Consider the following 19,953-nt stretch of genomic DNA (forward strand, 5'->3'; position numbering starts at 1 on the left):
CCAAATAGCCAAAGCCATCTTGAACAAAATTGGAGGAATCAAAATACTTGCTCTCAAAACATACCATGAAGCTATAGTAAGTACAAAAAAAACCATGCTACTATAACAGTTGACACCAATGGAACAGAATGAGAATCCTGAAATAAATGCACACATTACCCAACTGAACTTTAACACCCAAAACTACATTAGATAAAGGACAACCTCTTCCATTAATGGTGCTGGGAAAATTGAGTATCTATATGCATAAAATAAAGTGACTCCATCTCTCACCGGGTACAAAAAATCAACTCAAAATGAATCAAAGATCTAACCACAAGACCTGAAACTGTGAAACTACTAGCAGAAAACACAGGAGAAACACTTTGAGACATTAGTATATGCAATATTTTTTTTTTAAATAAGATCCCCAAAATACAGGCAACGATACCAAAAATATACTCAGCACAGGAAACAACCAGCAGAGTGACGAGACCACCTGTAAGACGGGAGAAAATATTCGCAAACTATTCATCCAACATAAGATTAACATCTGGAATATAGAAGGGATCTACACAATCTAACAATAGCAATAAAATCAATTTTTAAAGTAGGCAAATGACTTGAAGACACATTTCTCAAAAAGGCCCACAAGCATATGAAAAGAAGTTCAATATCACTAGTCATCAGGAGAATCCAAATCCAAATGAGATACCATGTCACCCCAGTTAGAATAGCTGTTAGAAACACATCCTGGTGAAGATACAGAGCCCCCAGTCTCAAACCCCTGCCGCTGCGTGCGCGCGGGTCTCTCGCGCAGCGACCCTCCCAACTGCGCTCCTGGCCACAACCGTGGCATCAGAACCTTCAAGAAGGTTCATGAGCCCCGGGAGGAAGCAGCGCCCACCGCGCAGGTGCTGCTTCCAGGACTGCCTGAGATGGAATATCTGGAAGTAAAAGCGGCTCCTGCAGGATCCCGCCCCTGTAACCCTGCGATCAAGTCAGAGTAGGGATCCAGCTCGAACCACACTGAAGGCAGGCTTTGTCTACACGAGTTCTTGGATTTCAGTTGTACACCGGTTTCTGTTGTTTGCTCCTCAGTACAATCCTATGGGTGTTTTTGTTTGTGACTTTGTTTTCTGCTGAGAAAAGAACCTTTGAAAAGAGTAAATGAATAGACAAGGTCACCTAAAAACTGGTAAGATTTGTGCTCAGTTTGACTTTTTCCCCTACACTTTTCTGTTTTCTCATTTTCAAGTGCCAGTAGGCCATCCCAAGGACAACTTAACCTTGAGACTTCATGGTTTATATAAGTAGAAGGAAAGTTTGTAAATGAAGAATTTGAAGACAGGTCTTTAGATATGGCTATAAATAAGTGCTGAAGAAAAAACACATAGCCACCAGACATTGGAGATTGAGGCGAGTGGACCCTAAAACCCGTGTGAGAGAAGCTAGGGGAGAAGGCCATTAAAAAACAAAAAATATAAAGCATACAAACAAACAACCCTCTGGTTAAAAAAAATCAAAGCATTGCTCAGTTTATCAAAATTAAGATTTATTTATTATAACGTGAACAGGTATGTTTACCTAGTATAAGAGCAAGAAGTCAGGTTTCCAAAATAAATGGGAACTAAAAAATTGAAAGTCACAGAGACATAAGGAATTCTGCTCCTTCTCCATCTCTGCTTTTCCTCTTTATTATTCTCACTCCCAAAAGAGCGTGGCCTTACCACTGCTTCTAATTCTTACATTTAACCAACCCCGCCACCCAAAAATCTGGGAAAAAGTATGTCCTGGCCCATCTTGAATTAGATCGTCACTTTTGTCTCAGTCAGTTAGGATCAAGAAATAATTCCTCTCCTTCTCCCTCCCTGCCTGCCCCCCTCTCTCTCAACCTTCCTCCCTCCATAACTCCTTCCCTTCCTTAGCCTGGTGGTGTTGGGGATTAAACCCAAGTTCTTGGGTATACTAGGAAACCCTCTCCCTCTGAGCTACATCCCCAGCCCATAGTAAGTATGGAAGCGAGGAAGGACTGGTGTGAGTTATAGAGAATGACAAAGGTTAAAGATGGAAATATGTGGGTCATAATTTTTCCAATTGAACGTCTTCCCTATATTCTTTTATTGGTCCCTAACCTATAAAGCCCACCTTTCAAAAGTACAGTATGTGGCACTTTGTTTTCCAGCCTCTTCTAAAGCTGGTGTAGGCGTGCAATATGGATTCTTCCAGCCAGGCATTCCTGAACTAGACTTCAACTTAAAAAGCAACAACACTGAGTAATAGAACAAACCAGAGTGACCCAAAGTCCAGTTTTTCTGATCCTGTAAATGTGGGGACATGGGTAATTTCTAGAGGGGTCGATGTGATCTGGGCAGCCACAATATAGTATTTGCTAAGACTGCATGGTCGAATTTGATAAGTGAGCAAGAATCTTTGAAAGATAAGTATTGGATTTTGTCAAAATAATAATATTGGTGATGTGATGAAAAATACCTTTCATATGACTACAAAGTAGTGAAAATGAGTAGCTATCGGATTATATTTCCTCTCAAATTTCTTGTGTATCTTACCCAAGAAAATAATATTAACTTGTCTCCATATTTTCCTCAGAAAAGAAACATTTACCTTTTCGTTTCTCTGTTGTATCATAGTGAAAAAATGCCTCGAAGTCGTCTGTTGGTAAAAGAGGAAATGAGAATACTGGGGGTAAGATATCAATGCCACTTGAGTGAAAAAGTGACTGTGATGTTACCATTTCTAAACATAAAATGGAAGAAGCCTTAACCACTTCTATGAATTCCCCAAATGTAGGAAAGTTCACGAAAGTGTCCCTACGATGGTTATGTACTATCTCTGTTTTCCACATGCAGCCTGACACACAAGTGCTATGTTAGATGAAAGTTAGAGCAGAAATTTGGGACGTATTAGCCATGTTTAAATGACCCCACGCCATTCCAATCTGCCTCTAACCTCAGAAAATATGCCCTGAGTCTGGAAATGGGTAGAAGATCTCCTTTTGCAACTGTAAATTATTTCAACCCTAAACTGATGGCAGAATCCTAAATGCGATGGTCAAATTGTGGGAACTGCATTTAGAATAAACTGCAGGCCACTGAACTCTCTGGATGATGGTCATGAGAGCCCTGTTTTCCCTAGACCCGCCACTGTTCGCCTGGTCAACCCTATCCACTCGAGCAGGTATCCCCTTATTTCTGGGAGATTTAGCATTGTCCACTCATATTAGGAGTCAAATCAACAGGGTTAAAGATTCAGGAAAATTCCCAACAATCAAAAAAATTAAAAGTGGGGGAGGGCCTCCTCAAACTATGAAGTGAGTTGAGCAAAGTCACAGGATATGAGATCAATATAACAATAAATTGTGTGTCTGTATAATTGCAATGAACATATGGAACCCAAAATTTAAGATGCAATACTATACTCAAAAAATTAAAATACTTAGAAATCCAACAAACCAAATACTGATGAAAGAATTGAAAGACATGATTGTAGATTACAGAATTCAACATATTAAGATGTTTATTCTCCCCAAATGAACATATATATATTTGGCAAAATTCCTATCAAAATCCCAGTAATATCTTTTGTAGAAGTATAAATAAGATTATTTAAAATGTATATGGAAAGGCAGAGAAACTAAGACAAATAATTTTTTATATATTAATGCATTACAGTTATACATAACAGTGGAGTTCATTTTGACATATTCATAAAGGCCTATAGCATAGTTTTCTCCATTGCAATCTCCAGTACATCTCCTTCCTTTTCCTCCTCCTTCCTCTGCTCTGCTGCTTTCCTTTTATTTACTTATTTGGTTTTAAATTGTTGTATTAGAGTCATCTATGAAAGTGGAATTAATTGTGATATATTCATACATGCATATAGTATAATTTGGTTAATTTCATTACCCAATTCTTCCCCTTTTCCTCTCCTCTTTCCTACCTCATGGTCCCTCATTCTACTCTATTGATCTCCAATCAATTTTTGTGAGATCCCTTCTTTTTTTCCTTCTAGCATCCACATATGAGAGAAAATAGTTAACCCTTGAATTTTTGAGTCTGGCTTATTTCACTTAGCATATTGTTTTTCAGTTCTATCGATTTACCATCAAATGTCATAATTTCATTCTTCTTTATGGCCGAGTGGAACTCCATTGGATATATGTACCTCATTTAACTTATCCATTTGTCTATTGACAGGCACCTAAACTGGTTCCGTAACTGGGTGTTGTGAATTGTGCTGCTATAAACATTGATGTGCCTGTATCTCTACAGTATGAGGATTTGAGTTCTTTTGTATACCCCAAGGAGTAGGGTAGCAGGGTCATATGGTGTTCTATTCCTTGTCATTTAAGGAATCTCCATACTGTCTTCCAGGGTGGTTGTACTAATTTGCAGTCCTACCAACAATGCATGAATGTCTCTTTCCCCAACATCTTTGCCAAAATTATCATTACTTCTATTGTTCAACTATTGATTTTATTGTTTTTAAAATCAAGAATAACGTGGGAAGAATCACACTGCTTGATTTAAAATTGAGACTGTGTGATGGTGTTCTAGCAAGAAAAGCATTAATGAATGGAACAGAACACACAATCCAGAAATAGACTACAGAAGTACAACCAACTGGGTTTTGATAAAGCTAATTCAATGGAAGAAACATAGTTCCCTCAACAAATGGTGTTGGAAAAGTCATCAGTTAAAAACAAACAAAAACAACTCAGCCTGACTCCCACCTCATAAAATATAAAGCTATGACACTTAGAAGGAAGTGAAGGAGAAAATATTTGGTAACTAGAACACAATGAAAACTTCCAGATATGACAGCAAACGTATAATCAATGCATCAAAGAAAAAAATCAATAAATAAAACTTCATCACAATTAAAATACTGTGTTTTGTGAAAGACTGTTTCTTGGAAGATGATGTGACAAGCTACAGTTCTGTGAGAAAATACTTGCAAACTATGTATCTGGCAAAAGATTTATATCCAGAATACGTTTTTTGACTCTCAAAACAGTAGAAAATATTACAAATGATCCTATTTTAAAGTCAGCAAAAGATATAAAGAGACATTTCATTGAGGAAGATATAAAGATGGCAAATGAGCACATAGAAAAATCATTAGCCACCAAAGAAATGAAAACAGACCATGAAAAGCTATCACTACCTGTCTATTAAAAACAACTAAAAAAATAGTGACAATGTCAAATTCTGGAGACAATATAAAAAAATTAGATATATCTTAACATTGATGGTGAGAATACACATATGGTACAGCCACTCTGGAAAATAGTCTTTCTGAATACCGAACACATACTTGCCATTAAAGCCAGCAAACACATCCCTTGGCATTTCTCCCGGAAAACTGACAACTGATGTGTGCACAGCAACTTACTTACACGTAACTATTCATAACATTTTAATTTATAATAGCACCAGAACTGGGAACTCCAATGCTGTTCAACAGGTGAATAGTTGAACAAACTACAGTCTTCACCCCCATGGAATACTACTCAGAAATAAAAAAAGGAATGGACTACGTCAATACACACAACAACTTGATGGATCTCAAAGGTGTTATGCTAAATGAAAAAAAGCAAGTCCCAAAAGCACTTACTGAATGTTTCCACTATGTGACATTCTCTAAATGATAGAAGTTATAGATCTGGAAAACATATTAGTAACTACCAGGAGTTGGGGGGAGAGTGACAAGAAGGTGCGGCATGAGGGATACCTTTGTATTGATAGGAGAGTTATCGATTATGGCAGGTCATACAAATACACACTGAGAGAATGGCACACAACCATACATACAACATCAAGTGCAACCTCTGCATTCTGATGTTGTATAATAGGTAAGATATGAGCATTCTGTGAGGTCATCATATTTCTTCTTCACCCCCACAGTTTCTTGATGTGTGTTTCTTTCCAATGTTGAACTGAAATAGTAAGTGATTAAGGATGGTGGTTTTTTCCAGGCCATACAAATAATGACTGGTGTGATTCATAACAACCTGGGAATAATCTGGCTGTATGTGTTCTTAACACAAACTCTGACATTTGGAAAAGGATACCTGCCTTTAACACTGATATCAGGATATCCATTTTGGTCATCTTTGTCTGTGAGTAAATAATTTAATCCCTGATAGTTAATCATTAATTTATTCATTACATTTGTTGACTGCTTCTGAGACAAGCAGTGTGCCAGAGATAGAAAATTAAAAACACAAAATCCCTATTCTCAAGAAATTCATTCTTACATCCAGTTGAAAAAGACTACATCAATATAAAAAGCTTAGATTCTTGTCATTGATAGGCTTTCAAATAAGAGTAGATTTTGTTAAAAGGCCACTTTTATATTAGATGCAATGGTAAGGTGCACAAGAGGCGTTTGGGGAAGACAGAAAATGGTTAGTCACCCATATGGTATATATTTTCCTAGTGAGGCAAGTAAGCTGAGAAAACATTTCTGATGAAATAATGTAACAAATAGATCTTGAGTAGGAAGAAAAGTGAAATCTTTGTTTTCTGTTGGTCCAAAAAGAACTTTACAGAATTGAACAGAGAGAGTGTAATTTTGTTTTGTATGATAGAATAATGAATGATGTGCCATTGTCATTAAATAAGGAGATCCTGAAAGAAGGATATCATGATATGTGATGTGTTATTATCCTCTACAAAATACTGAGTGAAACTCATGATAATAATAGTACATTTGAAGTTTGGTTATTTGACCAGTGTTTATTGAGGACCTACTACTATCAGTCACTGTTCTGCTTAAGATGAATCAAAAAATAAAACAATGGTATCAATTATTTTTTTATGAGAGTAGAAAACCATAGGCTTATTTTTTAATTGTTTTTTTTAGTTACACATGACTTGAACCATTTTTTTCCTAACAGGGGTTAGTACATTAGAATATGATAAGACTATAGAAGGAAAAAAAGAAGAGTGGAATTTCTGGGAAAGTGAAAAAGGGATACAGCTTTTTTTTTTAAATTAGGTTAAATTAGGTTGAAGTAGGACTCTGAGGCTAACTTATGAGGCACTAAAAGATACACAGCCTCTGACTGGTGTAAGACCTATTCCAATTAGATGTATGATTCCTTTGTTCCACTGGACAATCTTATCACATGTAGACATTTTATCTACTGGAAACTTACTGGAAATATAATTGAGTTAAATTTACCTAAGGGGGGGGAAGTGGCTATTATTAATTCATTGACTCATCATACAACAATATTTCATGCCTCCCCTTGGATTATGGCTACTAAAATCCCAGCCAAAGCAGATAAAATGGCCAAGTTGTACGTTAAGGGGCAGGGAATCAGAGTACAGCAACCATGAGAGCTGGCAAGAAATGTAAATATGTTGCTATTACTTGAAAGTAAAGAATTGTAGCCAATTATTTAAACTATCAAAGTGAGGTTTGAATGAAGATTTGAAAAATTAACGATTCTGTCCACATGGATATGTGGAGACTATTTCCAGGAGAGGAAATAGTCAGGAAAAAGTCTTCGATGGCTGTTCCTGAAGTATTCCTAGGAAAGGGAGGTCAGTATTGTAGAAGCCAAGTAATCAAGAGAAAATAATAAAGAAGAGATCAGAAAATTAATGAAGGGCCTGATAATACCAGGGTCTATTGGCCATTGTAAGGGATTAGTTATTTACTGTAATAAATTGGAGTTACTATTCGTTCTATGAATATAGTTAAATAATACAACTCAAATTTTTAAAGGGTAAGTTTTGTTTGCTATGTTGAAGAAAGGAGGCTATCATGGAGATCCTTCAGATAGGCATTGCAAAAATTCATAGGAGATTCAAACAAGCTTTGTAGCAACAAAGTTGGTAAAAGTAACACTTAGATGTCTGTTGGGTTGGAGCAATTGAACATCCTGATAGGTCGAGTGTGGAGTGTGAAAGAAGTTAAGGATAGTACCAGGATTTTGGTTTAAACTTATAGAAGTATCATGGTTTATATGTGAGATATACCCCAAAATCCTGTATATGAGACAATACAAGGATGTTCAAAGTAAAATGATTGGGTTATGAGAGCCTTAACCTTATCAGTGCAGTAATCCACTTGTTAATCAGTTAACTGGGTAATAATTGTAGGCAGGTAGGGTGTGACTTGAGGAGGTGAGTGTTTAGGACTCACCTTTGGAGTTTATATTTTGTCCATGGAAAGAGGAACTGTTTCCTGGTGTCAAGCCCTGATCTGCTTTCCTCCTCCACACCATTCCACTCTCATGTTCTGCCTCACCTTGGACTGAGAGCAATGGAGTCAGCTGTCAATGGACAGAGACCACTGAAACCATGAGCACCAAATAAACTTCAACTCCTCTAAAATTGTTCTTGTCAGGTCATTTGGTCACAGCAATGGAAAAGCTGACTAAAACAAAATTTAGAGTGAGGTTGTTGCTGTGACTAACCTGACCATGTGGTTCAGAAGTTTTTGGAGCTTTTTTGGAATCTGTGGGAGGAATTTTGGAAAGTTTAGCAATGCAAGGTGGAAAAGCTTTAGAATGTTGTAAATAGACTTAAATGGGCAATTCTAGTGGAAATTCGAAAGACCAGAACACTGATAGGACTGTTGACAGTAAAGACTGGGCTCAAGAGGTTTCAGAGGAAAGGACTATTGGGAATTGGAATACAGAACATTTGTGTGACATTCTGGTTAAGAAGTTGTCTCCATGTCCTGAAACTTTCTGTGATGCTAAATTTAAAGGTGATGTACTAAATAATCTGGCAGAAGAAATTTCTGGGTAGCATAACTTTTAGGCAGTGACATTGTATTGCTGGCACCTTTTTGCCAAGTTTATTTTGATAATCGGGAGCAGAAAGATTTGAAAACCTTGCAGTTTGGCCAGAAAAATTGTTAGGAAAACTGGAACTAAAGAAAAACATCTCCCACACCCACACCCATCTCAAGTTCAAGGGTATGAAAGGAAAAATTTTAAGAAGAGACATTTGGAGTACCTGTTTACATAAGGGGTTCTAGGAAGTTTTTTCACCTGGCTTAGCTACCCATGCACTCAGAGATTGCTGCAGCTGCAGTCCCAAGAGGCTCGACTATTACTCGAGATGGCAGCAGACTTTGGTGCTGGTTCCCCAGGAATGCAAGATGCTGGAGTTAGGGGGTTATGGAGGCTTCCACTGAAATTTCAAAGGAAACCTGGGAGACACGGTAAAGTGTTGCGATGCTAAGGTGGAGACCTCTGAGATTAAGCAGTTCCAGTACTATGGAATGTCTGCTGAGGAGAGCAACAGGAATCAATCAGAGACAAACCAAGAGAGGCAAAGTGTACTGCAACCAGAAAAGCCATAGAGGCAGAGCTACACAAGCCTTTTGGAGCGAACCTCCTGCTGCCATGTGCCCCAATTACTATAAGGTTTACCTTTGGTATTAATATCCTATTTTATTAATCTGCTATAATTTATTTAATCTAATGGATGGACATTTGATTGGCTTCTAGTTTGGGATACTGCAGTACTCCAGGCACATGTCTTTAGTTGCACATATAGAGATATATCTTTTAGACATATATGCAAAAATGGAATTATAAGATCTTAGGTTATTCACATACTCAACTTTAGTGTATATGCTGAAGTTTCCCAAGTAGTTCTACAAATTGGTATCCCTAATAGCATATCAAGAGAATTACCATTGTTCCATATCCTTAGCAGAACTTTGTACTGTTAGTCTTCTTAAGTTTAGGCATCCTGGTCAATTCTTCTAATTTGTAGTTTTACTTTGCTTTGCTGATTGATGAAAGTATTTTTTTCTTTTGTTTGTTGCCTATTTTGACATACTTTTTGGTTAAGTACCTTTTTGTTAAGAAGCTTATACGCTATTTCTATTGGGTTGTCTCTGTTTTCATACTGGTTACTATAGTGTCTTATATATTCTAGATGCAAGCTCTGTTCCCTTTCTATTTTACCAACATCTTTTCAAACTTTACACTAGGTGGCTGACACCATTCCAATCTGTTGGCTACAGCACGGTTGAATGAGTCTTTTCTCTCCTTTGAAGGTGTCTTTCAATTCAAATAAGTTCTGTTTTTAATTTATTTTTTTAATTTCTTACATACATGACAATAGTGGAATGCATTACCATCATAATTATCTATTCACAACACCATTTTTTTGTAACTCTGTATATAAAGTATTTTCGCTCCAGATTATGCCATTATACATGAGCTCTTATTATTTTTTTGCATTACAATTCTTAATACACCTTTATACCACAATTTATCATATCTCTGATTGTATATAAGGTATGTTGACACCAAACTCACATCTTCATACATGTATTTTGTATAATGATGAGGGTCTCCTTTCACCATCCATGCTATTCCCTTTCTCCCTCCCTTTTCCTCCCACCCCTATTCCCTATCTATAGGTAATAAGTTCTTAATTTTAATTTAGTCTAATATATTTTTTTCTTTATGATAACAATTATTGTATGTAATTGAATAAATCTTTTCCATACTAAGCTTAGGTAGACATTTCTACATTGCTTTCTAGAAGCTTAATTATTTTACTTTTTACATTTAGATTACCAATGTACCTAAATTTTATTTTATGTCATTTATTTAAATGTGTAAACTAAAGCTTCTGATTGATTCTTTCTACCTATAAAGTATTTTAACATTATATTTAAAGCACTTGCGTATGACTGCCCAAGATATAATATCATCTAATAGTCAATTCATTAATTGACATATTTTATTGTGATTCACTTTTTATACTCAGGAAATTATGATCAACAATAATTAATTAAAGATTGATACTCCTTTTCCCAAAAATCTTTTCAGAGTACCTCTTGATTCCATTTCCAGTATGTGAGTTACACTAGTGACCAGAGACTTCATGGCCCTCCCCATCTTTGTGAACAGAAAACCCTTGAATTATTTCCTAGATGATTTTATCAAGGGTCCCACCAAAGAATCAAGGTGAAATCCCACATGTTACAGCATTCCAGAATTCTCTTACTCTTTAAGTTTATTTGTGAACATGATGATTAGGTATTGACAAATGTGGTCTTTGTTTCCAGTTCGTCTTCTCAGGAACTTTTGCAGTAGTGGTGGAGAAGAAGCGTTCAAAATTCTTGGTAAGTCAGAATTCTTGCAGCAACTTCAGAGAATTTAATAGTCAATACAAGAAAAGTCAGGTGAGGAGGCAGCATTGTCTCTGGGTCACTTCAAACATACTCAAAAATTGGGGGGGACATATATTTAAAATATAAGAAATGTAAGTTCCTATTGCATTTTCATTTACTCACATGCACACACACACACACACACACACACATACACACCGGATACATTCCAGTTACTGAAATCTTTGTTGTATTTGCTATTTTTGAAAATAAATCAGAATGCATTCAGTCAGGATAATTTAGGAACTTAATAAGTTAAACAATAATTTGGAATAATTCAGGAAGTTAATAACTTCAGCTTATATATGAAAGATTAATGCAAATTAAAATGTCAATTGTGGGCTAGTCATGTACAGCTCAGTGGTAGAGTGCTTGCCAAGCATGTGTAAGACCCTAGTTTGATCCCTAGCACTGCAAAAAAAAAAAAGAGTTGTGAGTTGAGACATGTAAATTTGGATATCTTGAAATGACCTAGTGTATGTTACTATCTTTTCTTTTTTCTTTCAAATGAGTTGAAAGTAAAAGAATAGAGAGAGGAATATTAGCAACATGATGGAATAGGACTTACCAGTGCTCATCTTCCCAAAGAAGCACCAATTTGAACAACTATTCACACAGAAAACTACCTTCACAAAAGCTAAGAAAGACAAGTGAGAGATTATAGCACCTGGGTGTATACAGAAATAAGAAAAGAAACACTGAAGAGGGTAGGAAGGACATTTTTATATTATGTGTATCACCTCTTCCACAACCCAAGAGGCAGAGTTTGAGGAGAAATACTTCATGCAGAAGGCACCCACAGCCCAAGAGTAAGCCAGAACTCAAACACTGAGCCTCCAGAAGCCCCTGGTGCTAGGCCAAATGCTGTAACCTAGGGCTCCATACGCGTCCAGTGGACTCAACCCCCAGGCTACCTGACTGCCAGAATGACCTCAGGGAACCCACACTCCAGTTGGTTCTAACTCTGTGCTTGCTCCAGTCTCCAAATTAATCCAGCACCGAGCTGAACCCTAGGATCCCAGCCCTCAGGTCTACTCCAACACTCGTGGGCCCAGCCTCCCTTCTAGTCCTTACGTATACAGGCTCTAGGACCCTCCATGGCAGGATAACCCCTGAAGCACCAGACTTCTAGGCAGTACCCTGCCCTAGCTCCAGATAGGACCCTGTAATCTCAGACTGTGTCTCCATGGTCATGCCAAAGCCACAATAAATTCAGCATTCCTAGCTTCCAGACTGGTCCCAGCATCAGATAGGCCTGATAGGCCCTGAGCCATGGTCCAGCAACAAGCTGGCCCTTTAAGTCCCAGTCATTAGACAGTACACATGGATCCAATCTCTATGTTAGCATCTGTGGATTTGGGACCCAGTCTCACCCCAGTGCTGGGTCACCATTCCTGAGGGCCTTACGCATCTAAAAGCCTCCTATGGACACAAGTTTCAGTAATGCCTAGTTCCAGGACAATCCCTGGGGCCCCATCCTCCAGGCTTCCCCTGCATTTCCATCAGAAGAGAAATTTTAGAAATTCTGAGAATCAAACAAGAATAGGAATACAACATAGCAATATCTCTGAGCTATAGTGAAAGCGGTTCTAGAGAAACAGTTATGGGTATAAGTGCCTACATTAAAAAAGTCAGAAAGACCCCAATAAACAACCTAATGATGCATTGAAAGTTTCAGGAACAAGAGCAAAAGTATCCCAAACACGTAGAGGGAAGGAAATGGTAAAGATCAGAGTTGAAGTTTATGAAATAGAAAGCAAAAGAAAAATTAAAAGGCTCAATGAAACAGAGCCAGTTCTCTTTTAAAATAAACAAGATTTATGAACCATTAGCCAGACTAACCAACAGAAAGAGAAGACCCAAATTTCTAAAATTAAATATTAAAAAGAAGACATTATACTAGACACCACTGAAATTCAGAGGATCATTAGGTACTAATTTCAAAATTATTAGAAAATCTAGAAGAAAATGATAAATTTCTAGACACATGGAATACCAAAATTGAACCAAGAGGATACAGAAAATTTAAACAGACCAATAACAAACAATGACATTGAAGCTGTAATGAAAACCTTCCAGACAAAGAATGGCTCAGGACCAGAGGAATTCTCAGCTGAATTCAAAAGAACATTAACATCTCCCCAAAATTTGCTTGCGTCCCTTGATATTCCCTTCTTTTGCTCCTTTCCCAAAACCTTTCTCCTCCAGGCAACCTCTGATCTTTTTTTTTTTTTTTTTAAATATTTATTTCTTATTGTAGTGCTGAGGATCGAACCCAGGGCCTTNTTTTTTTTTTTTTTTTTTTTGTCACTATAGATTTGTTTGCATTTTCTAGATTTTTATAAAAATGGAGTGATACAGTATTGTATACTTTTATCTGACTGCTTTCACTCAACATATTTACTTTAGAATTCACCCCAAATAGAGGGTCTATGAATAATCTCTCTTTGTTTTGGAGTCACATTCCATTGGATGGATGTTCAACAATCTGTGTATCCATTCATCTGTTGATGGACTTGCATTGTTTACAGTTTTGAGATCTCACAAATAAATATACAACGAATATCAAGAATATTTATGTATAAGTCTTTGTACAGAAATACACCTTCATTTCTCTTGAGTAAATACCTAAATCATATATTTAACTTTTTAAGAAACTGCCAAACATTTTTTTCTGAAGCATTTGTGTCCTATTACATTCTGCCCACTTAAATCAGGAACCAAAAGAAGCATTCTATTCTTCTTACTTTATTCCAATAAGCTTTTGCCAGCAAAATTTCGTGTATTAAAAAATACCTGTTCCAAGTGGCCTTACCAATGCATGAAGGCTTTTTCTAGATAAAAGTCAATCATTTTTGCGTAATCATTTGTGCATATAACTGTAACTTCAGCAAATGCTTCATTTTAAAGTTTACACTAACATGCAGTACTGCATGTTACTAAACAATATTGCTGGATTTTTAAATCATAAAAATTAAATAATGCTTTAATTTGGTGGCCATCCTTTAAGGAAGGTATGTTCCAAGAAAATAAATTAATCATGATTAGTAGACAATATGCAATAGCAATTTATATAAACATAAGTTTTATCCAGTAAAATAGGCTTCAAAATCCAGTAATTTAAATTTTCATGCTTGTCATCTAATTTGTATTAGGTATAAAGAAATATATTAGTGCAAATATGGATAAAGAATAAGCATGAGGAAAGTTTATCTTTGATAGCAATATTATCACCTCTCCGACCTCATATACAAAGTTTCATTATTCAGCAACATTATAAATGTCCATTGTCTGAAGTAAAGCGCCCAACAAGAGTGTGGCCTGAAAACATAGTAGATACCTCCAGCAATTAGTTCCCCACCATCTTCAAGATAAACTCCTAATGTCAAGCTAGATAGCACCTGTCTTTTCAACAAAATTCCCTGTAACTCATCTTCTTGCTCTCCAAAATGAACCATAGCAAACACTTGGAACATTAGCTCTCTGGTAATATGAAATTGTTTGGCACTGTGGATTTATCTATACTGTGAACGGTTTTTTCTCTTCACATTTTATATGCACTCTGTCTTCCTCAACAGCCTGAAAATTTCTTGAACGTAGAAGCCCTTTCTTTTCGCCTCTTTATCCAAAGCATAGTTTCCATGATACAGAATAGATATTCAATGATTATGTGATAATTAATAATTTATATAGAACTTATATAAGTAATAATTAGTACTTGCATACTAAACACATGCATGCTCTACCAGAAATTTTAATATCTCCAAAGTCACTTGGTCCTCAGGGGATCCTGACAAACCTTCAGTTTTGATAGTCTTTTTAACAATCTTACTACTGTGGAAAAATTATAAACCTTCTACTTGAATATACTTGCCAGATGTGAATATGGAATAGCTTCCAATAACTATGTGATAACTTTTATCTATTCCAGCTGTCCTATGCTATAGGAGTGAACATCTTAAGTGCCTGCATTTCAATAATTGGTATAACGTTACTACTTTTTGAACTTACATTATTTGGTACAGTCTCAAATAATTCTCCTTGGTCACACGTAAGTACCAGGTTTCTATGAAATTTCATCATGATTTTAGAATCATGCATCAAGTTCTTTGTGAGTGATGAGAGTATTTAAGTATTTGTCGGTAATGGAGGAGACCCTCATCATTAATTTACTCTTTAATATTCATAACTACTACAAATGTAATTCAAACTACAGGTTACATTCCCAAGCCTTGAACCAAAACCTCAAGTAACCAAATGGAAGGTAGCATGAATAATTAAAGTAGATATTTAGGGTGATTAAACATTATATTCAATATTGGACCCACCTGGTTGCCATGATATATTTATGATAGGCAGCTCATTCTTTCTAGGTACTTGCATCTCTAAGGACAGTTCTCCTAAAGTCCTAAAAGATCAAGTTAGTTATAGCAAAACTTAATCTTCAAAAAAAGAAGTGCCATCCTTAGGTACTTGTGATACATGTGCATGCAGTTCTACATGCACGGGACTATGTGGACATATGTGCACCACCTTCTTTGTATCTGTCTGTTAGCAGGTCTGTGTGAGACTGTTCAAGGATGTTTATGTTTATATTTCAGTACCTGTATACATCTGTGTTCCTAGGCAGGTAGGGGTGCAGACGTGTACTTATGCACATAGGTTTATTAGTGTAGAGAGAAAGGGCTAGGATAGCAAAGAGGGAAGTCAATGTTCAGCAAATTATATAGAAATTGAAGCCTTTGGGGCAAACATCCTGTCGACAGATTCCCATCCTCCTGCTCTATCCTGTCTTCCTGGTATGACAAAGGTCTGAATGCCTAGACCTTTGCCCAAGACCTAGAAACCAACTTTCTGAATTGATCCCATTAGATATTGCCCGTTTTTAAGTTCCTGGACTAATTAAGAAAGCTCTTTTTACTTCAAAATCCAAAACATCTGGTAAATTACCTAGTTCTGAAGCATGTTATTTTACATTGCATCAGATTTTTGTTGTTTGTATGTAGCTTTAAAAGAGACTTTATACTGTGTGAGACTACAAACTTTCTCAGGGAATGATCTGTATCTCTAATGCAATTAAGAAGCAAACTTAGAAATGTTAAGGTACTTACACATGGTCACAGATTTAGCACCTTGAAGAATTTTTATTTTAATCAAGCGATTTCACCACACAAATGGAGCCATACAGAAATCAACTCAGTGGCACAACGAGAATGCTAATATTTTATAAAACATACCTTGATATACACCTTAGAGTTACATCTTAAATAAATACAAACATCAACATATTGCTTTAGATTTTATTTGCACAATAAGAAAAGCTCATTTTATTAGACAATCTTCAGTTTTGGTCTTACCTGTTTCACTATTCCAGTTTATCTGTTGAACCACCAATGATCACATCAGGAGGAAATCCAGGATCTTCCTCTTAAAACAAAACATTTTCCCTTAATAACCTTTCATATAATTCAAGAACACCGGGAGCCAAAGGTTCAATATTGACTCCAAATCCCTGGTTGATAAGAATCGTGGATTATCTCGTCAGTCCATAAATATGCCCATAGTCCACTACCATGGTTCAATTATTATTAAATAGGGTCATTATTGAGCACTGGTCTACAAAGCTCTGAATGGCTAGCACAAAAGTGCTCTGGGAATCGAGGGAACTTAGGACTCCTCTATTACAATTTCTGTATTCTTGTCCTCAACCTAATTATCCCATAAGGGTATGGGATCTATTGGTGATAGTCAGAGGCATGATCCCAGAAGGAAACAGCCTAACTCCAGAGCATATAAACCCTTATGTTGAGCCCAGGTTATGAATTCAAACCTCTTCTTCCTTCACTGTGAGTTCCTCTTCAAGGTTCTTTACTAAATAACAGAATAAATTTTATACACCTCTCTAGTAAATAAGTTCTATAACACTAACCCTCAAAAGTATCTCACTAGCCTCAATGAAAAATTGCTAATGGTGTGCAGAACAGCAAACATGAAAACATGACCAGTGTCTCTCACTACCCATTTGTGGTGAGCCGCTTCTGCCGTTTATGCAAATTATGGTCACCATTACATGATGGCGCTGGCTCCGCTGTGGTCTGTGACAAACAACTCCTTGTTTGGGAGAGTTGGCGCATGACTTTTCATCACTCTATGAGAAAGCTCCACGTGGCTGCTTTGCATTGGGGCTTGAGATGCTTTATTAAGGCTGGGAGGGGCATCCGAGGGAGACAAGGAGAAGAACTATCGGGAGAAGAAGAACTATCAGGGACCTGAATAAAAAAAGTTGCTGAAAGAAGATTCTTGGGTTGCGTCTTTCTTGCGGGCAAGAAGTCGCGCGCAACAACGCAACACCCATTTAGCAGAATATATTTGTTTATCATTATCCTTAGTAATTACCACTTATCGTCATGCTGTTATATATAATTATGATGTATGTTCAGCTATTGAGAGTACAGAGTGATTAGTTTTCCTCTTCTACTTTTCTTCTTTCTGTAATTTTATGATACTTTTATTATTTTAATGGTATTAAAATATAAAGGTCTGTAAAGAATGTATGTTTCATTTTGGATGCAGAGAAGTGGTGCCCTCCTTTCAACGTATTTGTTCCTATTCAGTATCTTGGAGTTTTGTTTGGCAGTTACAGTGTCTGACTGGGGATACAAAGCAAACAGATAGAAGATAAAAGATGCAGTGAGTATCTCATTCCTCTCTAGTGAGCTGCCTTCTGTGATGAACCCTATTTAAAAAACATCTTGATGAGAAGCATAAACCCCTGCCATCTCTAAACTGTGACTGTGGGTACCTGAAAACACCTTGCAATAACTCTAGGGTAGTAAATGGGTCTCCAGTAACTGAAGATAAACAGATTTCTCTACTAAAGTGCTTTGTATTGCAGGGTGCTTTTATGTTCACACTTAAATGAGTGAATGAGGTAGACAATATATGGTTTTCTGGCTCCATAAAATGAGAGCAGGGTTCCATCTAAAGACATTGAAATTCATAAGGTAAAAAAATGATAGTTCTAGTTAAATGCAAAGTAGACAGACCCACATCTCATTCTTCTTTTTTATTGGTTGTTCAAAACATTACAAAGCTCTTGACATATCATATTTCATACATTAGATTCAAGTGGGTTATGAACTCCCATTTTTACCCCAATTACAGATTGCAGAATCACATCGGTTACACATCCACATTTTTACATGATGCCATATTAGTGACTGTTGTATTCTGCTACCTTTCCTATCCTCTACTATCCCCCCTCTCCTCCCCTCCCAACTTCTCTCTCTACCCCCTCTACTGTAATTCATTTCTCTCTTTGTTTTTTTCCCCATTCCCCTCACAACCTCTTATATGTAATTTTGTATAACAATGAGGGTCTCCTTCCATTTCCATGCAATTTCCCTTTTCTCTCCCTTTCCCTCCCACCTCATGTCTCTGTTTAATGTTAGTCTTTTCCTCCTGCTCTTCCTCCCTGCTCTGTTCTTAGTTGCTCTCTTTATATCAAAGAAGACATTTGGCATTGGTTTTTTAGGGATTATGGAGTATTACGCACCATATCTCATTCTTAATTCTCCTCTGAACAAAGTGAAAAGAGTAAGAATGTGAACATATATGAACGTACAGTTTTCCACTTCAACTAGGTGGAATTTAATCTGAGAGGAGAGAAAGAGGACAGAAGGAGGGAAGGAGAAGAAAAGGAAAGGGAAGGGGGAAGAAGAAAAGTAAAAAGCATCAAAGCACATAGTTAAATTTTATTTAGGACTCTCAGTATGAGAATATTTTATTAGAATTCTTTGCGAAATACTAGTGAAAATCCTATGTCTTCTTTTAACTTTAGAACGTATTGATGATCAATTTACTAGTGTCCAACTTACCTCAGTTTCATGGCAGAAGAAGATCCGTTTCCTGTGTATGAAGAACCATCATGACTTCGGTCAAGGAGGAGAGTTGAGTGGTGAATGACTTCATTTTGTCCAAACGACTTCTTGGAAAATATGATTGAATTAAGCCCTTCTTAGTATTTCCTTTCCTCCATTTCTTTAATAAAAGTCAATATTGATGAATATGGTTATTTTTTTCTGTGTGAGGAGCTCAACATAAACTTATCTTGTCAGCATAAATTTATCTCAGGCTGACTATGGTCAGCCTCAGTGAAGACATTATTCAATGCAAGTAAATTCTATGAGTGGACACATGCTTCTGGAGTGTAATCTATATCTGATATTGATAGGGTGAGGCAATAACTGCTGGCTCGAGGAAATCATGTCACTATGAAAAGGAAAATTAGTCTAAGTTATAGATAGTCCCATTTTCTGGGAAGGAATGTTAGCTCTACACACTATTTCTAATATTTCTTTAGAAGGCATATTACAACTAGCCATTTCTTTATGTTATGGAGACTACTGCATTAATGTCCACTGGAATTTAATTAATGTTTACTGGATTATGTTACATCTTTTGCTCAAAGTTTTACTTTATGGTTTCTAATGCTATGAACTGTATAAAAATTTTAGTAAATTATCTTGTTAAAAATGTTTTGTTGTATAAGGACCATCCTGTAAGTTTTCTGTTGCTGTGACAAAGTACCTGAGATAAACAAATTATAAGGAGACAAGGTTCTTTCCTGGTTGCCTGTATCTGTTGCTTTTGGTCCTGTGGTGAAGTAGAACATCAAGTCATATGATACCACACAGAAACAATCTGACAAAGTCAGAATGTGGGAAATTATAAGGGATATATGACCTAGTTTACTCAGTTAATATAATTTTTTAAAGGAGGGGAAATCATTAA

At 36.5% G+C, this 19,953-nt stretch overlaps 1 protein-coding gene across 6 annotated transcripts in view; it reads left to right on the plus strand.

Moving 5' to 3' along the window:
• Nucleotides 1–19,226, plus strand: part of Ms4a13 (membrane spanning 4-domains A13) — a 57,369-nt gene extending 38,143 nt beyond the window's left edge. For 4 of the 6 annotated variants that reach the window (XM_048788918.1, XM_048788917.1, XM_048788919.1 and 1 more), the window contains 5 exons: nucleotides 5,978–6,121; nucleotides 11,056–11,112; nucleotides 15,092–15,211; nucleotides 17,734–17,850; nucleotides 19,001–19,226. In XM_048788918.1, the coding sequence (XP_048644875.1) occupies nucleotides 5,978–6,121; nucleotides 11,056–11,112; nucleotides 15,092–15,211; nucleotides 17,734–17,835 (423 nt within the window). In that variant the 3' untranslated portion in view covers nucleotides 17,836–17,850; nucleotides 19,001–19,226. The remainder of the gene's footprint in view (nucleotides 1–5,977; nucleotides 6,122–11,055; nucleotides 11,113–15,091; nucleotides 15,212–17,733; nucleotides 17,851–19,000) is intronic. The other 2 variants (XM_048788921.1, XM_048788922.1) reach the window with 2 other exon arrangements.
• Nucleotides 19,227–19,953: the final 727 nt, after the last annotated feature.

Source organism: Marmota marmota, unplaced genomic scaffold (assembly GCF_001458135.2).
Source record: "Marmota marmota marmota unplaced genomic scaffold, marMar, whole genome shotgun sequence".
In the NCBI taxonomy this organism is placed as follows: Eukaryota; Metazoa; Chordata; class Mammalia; order Rodentia; family Sciuridae; genus Marmota; species Marmota marmota.